At 41.3% G+C, this 5,757-nt stretch overlaps 1 gene segment (V, D, J or C); it reads left to right on the forward strand.

The window, feature by feature from the left end:
- Positions 1–4,366: 4,366 nt before the first annotated feature.
- On the forward strand, positions 4,367–5,186 carry LOC116084134. The segment is given in 2 exon segments: positions 4,367–4,463; positions 4,891–5,186. Coding segments are annotated over 2 exon segments (336 nt in total).
- Positions 5,187–5,757: the final 571 nt, after the last annotated feature.

Raw genomic sequence — 5,757 nt, forward strand, 5'->3', positions numbered from 1 at the left:
ATTTACAATAGCTAGTAAGTGGTAACAGCTATATGCCTACCAACTGATGAATGTATAATGAAAATGTGATAATTTTACACAAGGGAATATTATTCAGCTGTTAAGAAAATCATGATCATGTAATTCAAAAGAAAATGGATGAAGCTGGATATAATCATTCTGAGTGAGGTAACTCAGACCCAGAAAGACAAATCGTGTTTTCTCTCATATGTTGGTGTCAGATTTTAATCTTTAGCTAGATAGGTATGTTTTATTTGGAATATTCATAGAATTCACATAACTAGTAAGGTGCCGTGAACAAGGAGCACATTTTCAAGGAAACTGTACTAGCTAGTTTTATACCAATTTAACACAAGCTAGCACAATTTGGGAAGAGGGAACCTTAAGTGAGAAATTCCCCCATCAGATTGGCCTGTGTGTAAGCCAGTGGTGTGTTTTCTTGATTGATGATTCATTTAGGAGAGCCCAACTCATTGTGGGCAGTGCCATTCCTTGGACTGGTTGTCCTAGAATATGCAAGAGAGCAAGCTTAGTAAGCATGAGAAGCAAGCTAATAAGCAGCATTCCACCATGGCCTTTGCTTCAGTTCCTGCCTCCAGATTCTTCTCCCGATTTTCGTTAATGATGGACTATGCTGGGGAAGGGGAAACAAAATTAAATCTCTCATTCCCAACTTGCTTTTGATCATGGTGTTTTATCACAACAGAGATCCAATTAAGACAGAAATTAGTGGTATTTTTATGGCAAATCCTGTCCATTCTGGGGAGGATTGTGATGGCAATTAAACTTGGGGCTCAAAAAGCTATTGAGTGATTAGAGCTCAGTGGGATGTTCTGTGTGAGCCTGAAAGATATAAATGCTGAGAACTGTGTAGAAGGAGGTCTGGTTGGCAAACTTTCAGAGAGAAGGTTCTATAGTCCCTTGAAGACTCTACTTGGGACTATTCAATACTTTGAATTAAGAGTCTGTACTTCTTGTCAGCTGGAGCTGAAGAATTGGTTATGATTAACATGAGACAAGAACTGTTAAAGTTCAATATTTGCTTTGCAAGGACAATCAATATTGGTCAACTGTGATAAAGAATAATCAATGATTAAGAAGAGACTGGCACCATTGGGGCAAATATCTTCTGAAAAGTGTTTTCTTAGGGTCAGTAACACAGAAGCTGTCATCCAGTGGGAGCGAGGTTACCTTGTGTTGGCCACTGAACTCGAATAATGGATAAGAGTTTCCTAGGTGGTATTGATTTTGAAGGTGTGCAGGAGTTATGGAGAACAGTTGAGGCATTGTGCCATGTAACAAGGTTAGATCACTGAAGAGAGCTCAGGAGAGGCTACTGGTTAAGTTGCAGCCCAGTTGTAGCAGAGAACCCTTGTATTTTGGAGATACCACTACCATAGGATGACCACCAAGGACAGCAGTGACTGTGGAATGGACCTGGCCTGAGCCTATTAGACAAGGTGTATATGCTATTAAAAGTAGAGCTGCGATGCCCCAGTGAAGAGGAATGCCAGGACAGGGAGGTGGGAATGGGTGGGTTGGTGAGCAGGGGGGTGGGGGATGGGATAGGGGGTTTTCAGAGGGGAAACCAGGAAAGTGGATAACACTTGAAATGTAAATAAAGAAAATATCCAATAAAAAAAGTAGAGCCAGAGAAATAGAGCCCTTTGGATCCCAGAAGACTGTGAGTGACATCGATTCCTGTTGGATCTGGGTTTTGCTTTGACTTGATTGACCCTATCCTGATTCTTTTCTCTTTGAGTAAAGATGGTATTTAGTTTATTTTTGATATTATAAGAGCCCACAGTTGAAAGACTTTGGAATTTTAGAGGGATGTTAGATTTTAGACTGGAATTTTAGAGAGATTTTGGATATTTTAGAGAGGCTTGGACTGTTGAAAGAGACTTCGGATGATTTAAAGAGGAAGAACCTTAAAGTGTTTGAATTTTTAAAGACTCTGGGACTTCTAAAAGTTGAGATGTTTTATAATGTGATAATAATATTAACATGACATCTTGGGGGTCAAATAGAAAGGAAAGGTCCCAACTTGTTAAGTTGACAAGGCGTCCATTGTGTGGCATGATTTTATGTCAACTTTATACAAGGAAGAATCATTTGGGGAGGTGGAACTTCAATTGAGAAAATGCCACTGCCTTAGTCACTAGTCCTCTATTGTTGTTAAGAGACACTATGACCTGTCTGCCTCTGCTGTTGGGGTGGTGGGATTAAAAAAAACATCAAATTTCTTAGCATTATTGTGATTTTGAGCTGTGGATAATACAGTGTATGAGTAAAAATGTAAGAATGTACTTGGCATCCATTATTTTTATTGAATTTTTTGAGAAATTGAATTACACCTTTTTTTTTTAGCTTACACATATTTTTAGTTCAATGTTTTACAAATTAAAGGTTAAAAACTATTATTCTATTGTTATTTAGGACAATAAGCAGATGAAGTTCTTTATTGAGTGATAATCTTTATACAGTTTGAGAAAATGACAACTTGCAAAACTGGCTGATTAATCACCCTGTAATCGCTACTGAAATCCCCTGAATACTTGCTGAAATGAGAACACACACACACACACACACACACACACACACACACACACACACACCGCACAGAGCACAGCAACACTCCCAAACAATCAACAGGTCAAACCAGTGAGGCCTTTGTTGGAAGGCCAGTCAGAAAGGACCAGTGGAAGCTGCAGAGAAAACAGTTACAGAGATGAGATGTTGTTAGGAAGCTCCTGTTTTCTCTCACTAGGTCCTTCATGCCTAAGGAACTGAGGTAACCTCAAACTGTGCACTCTGTTTCTGGTTACCAGGGACATTTCTTTAAGAGCCTGACTAGAGAAGAGGAGACTGTAATTGTTAAGTCTGCCTATTGTTTTATTTAAAAAGGGAAATATATGAACATAAGGTAAACTGTAGGTTTTTAAATCAATAAAGGCTTGTGGGGAGTAAAGACAAGTGTTTCCTTTAGTTTATTGGACTATTAAACTCAGTACTACTGTTTGTAGACAGAGTCGTCTTAAAATGTGTGCAATAGCCTATATAACTGACAGGTACAGCATAGTGGAAGGCTATCTGGAAATTGTGCTCATGTTTTAATTTTTGTATATTTATTTATTATATTTATTTTTAATAATCAATATAGAATATGTGATAGCAATATCTAATATTTTATTTTGTATATTTATGTTTACTGTAACAACCCCAAGCATTTATTTAATAGCTTGCTTTTTCTTCATTGCTTCTTTACTGAAGAAACCCCAGTCCTTCCTTATAATATAAGGCTTTAGCACTCTCCTTTCCCCATTTGTCTATTTTCTCACTTGTTCAAAGTTATATTACCTTGGTGGATTGAAAATTGTCTTTCAGCCTGGGTGGTGGTGGCACTCGCCTTTAATCCAAGCACTTGGGAGGCAGAGGCAGGCGGATTTCTGAGTTCGAGGCCAGCCTGGTCTACAGAGTGAGTTCCAGGACAGCCAGGGCTACACAGAGAAACCCTGTCTCGAAAAAAACAAAACAAAACAAAATAAAAAAAAAAACAAAAAAAGAAAATTATCTTTCAGAAAACTTGGTATTGGTATTGCAATAGACTGTGGTGTCTCTTTTATATATTTAAAACTGTTTGAGAAACAGTTTATTATCATTTTTCTAATACAGGTTTCCTTTTGGGGTCTAATTTCTCATTAATGAAAGAAGTTTGTTGTTTCACTTTCTCCCTGGCTCTGTGAATTACTCCACACCAAGCATCCCAGCTATGTGATAATGTGGCCTCATGGGGGTGGGGTCTGCTTCTCTATTTGATACAGTACTTGGAAAGTAGGTAATATGTGGACTTGGGATCCTTAAAAGACACCCATGTATTAGGAGACAGAAGGTCCCAGTTTAGACTCTTCATTTGTTCTTTTTTGGGATGAGATTAGGGTTTTGTGGTTTATATTCTGGAGCATATTTTAGGCCATAGTGTGCTAGATAATGAAGAGTTTGGTTAGTGATATGACTGTCCACGAGTCTGTAAGTGTTGGATGTCTACAGTAGCTGACCTTCCTCTGGGGCTGTCCCACAGAGGCGGAGAAAGAAGAGCATGAGTGAGCCTATCTGTCGTGTATGATCCTCTAATGGATTAGAGAGTACCAGACATTTACAGTGAAACCCAGACTGCTACTCTCAGAGGCTTCCCCCGACCCTCTACTTCCTTTTGCTTTGGGGCTTTGAATTTTGAAGGGACGTCTCACTCCTAGCAGTTGCTGCTTTGCTATTGGCTGTTCACTGGGGAGCATACCCAGACGAGGGAAAGCAAGAGTGGTGTCTGGCAGTGGCTTCTGAGTCTCTTCCTTGGTTCGTACTCTGATCTAAGCTCAGACTCACCAAAGGATCTGGAATCCGGGCCCGTGCTTACGAAGAGAATATGAAGCAGGTGGCAAAAGTGGCATTGCTCCTGATCTTGGGTGAATTCTTTTTGGACTAAGTGGAGTTAGGACTCGGGCTAGTCAATGCTGAACAGGGATCTTCAACTAGGCAGGCCAGCTGCCATTTATCCAGGATGCCCAGGAAAGCTTTGCGGTGTTATTCATCGCTGGCCTTTCCTCAGCCTTTATGTGAAGCATATGTTGGTGGTGGGAAAGGTATTTATGGTCACTGATCACTCACATCCATGCAAGGGAGGGAGAAAGTAGCTGATCCTGGCATCTCTTGAATTAAAGGGAAGAATAATTTTGATCTGAAACACAAATGGGAAGTAAACTGGGTACCTGTGTGTGGTTGGCAGGAAGAGTACGGGGTAGGTTTGACTGAGAAACAGCTATTGCGAACTGCATGGGGGATTCTAATCATCTTGTTTCAGGATAGGAATGAGGAATATGTTTGTTCCCACAGCCTCGTGGAGCCTTGCCAAGACCACCCAGCCCCTCTCCATGGACTCCTATGAAGGCCAAGAAGTGAATGTGTCCTGCAGCCATACCAACATTGCTACAAACGAGTACATCTACTGGTACCGGCAGGTCCCCCAGCAGGGACCACATTTTATCATTCAAGGATATAAGGACTATGTGGCAAATGAAGTGGCGTCTCTGTTTATCTCTGCTGACAGGGAGCTCAGCACTCTGAGCCTGCCCCTGGTTTCTGTGAGAGACGCTGCTGTATATTACTGCCTTGTGGCTGACACACAGTGAGACAGCTGGCTCTGCACCTGTGCAGTATCCTGTGGTGGGATGGGAGTCATAGTCTAGGTGGAAGTACAGACTCAGTGCTTTTCAGAGTTCCACTGTATTTTCAGTTCTAGAAGGTGTAAGCATGTGTTCTTATGTTAACTAATTTTTTTGTTACCTAGTTTAAAATTGATTTATTTTGAATAGGCATTTTCAGTTTAGACAGTGTTAAATTTAAAAAGTAAGAGGGCAGGGGATGGAGAAGTGGTTCAGTGGTAAAGAGTACTTTTTTTTTTGTTACAGCCACTGTCCACATCCCTGGAGACTTGTTGCTAAAGCAATCAGGTGAGATTCCCCCAGCCTCAAGGCTTTCTCCCTGCGTTCCCTGGCAAGCCCAGTATCCCTGAGGTCTGCCCTGTACCCTCTTTGCTCCACCTTCCAGTCCACACATCTAACTACAATTCCAGAGGCCTGCAGCCACCAGGGACCATCAGGCGAGACCCTCTTAAACCCCCACCCCCAATTTCCTGCCTGCTGGCCCCTTCAAGCAAACCCAGCAGCAACCACTTTTGCCCTGGCCCCTCTGTATACTCCA

The sequence above is a fragment of the Mastomys coucha genome, unplaced genomic scaffold (genome assembly GCF_008632895.1).
Source record: "Mastomys coucha isolate ucsf_1 unplaced genomic scaffold, UCSF_Mcou_1 pScaffold9, whole genome shotgun sequence".
NCBI lineage: Eukaryota > Metazoa > Chordata > Mammalia > Rodentia > Muridae > Mastomys > Mastomys coucha.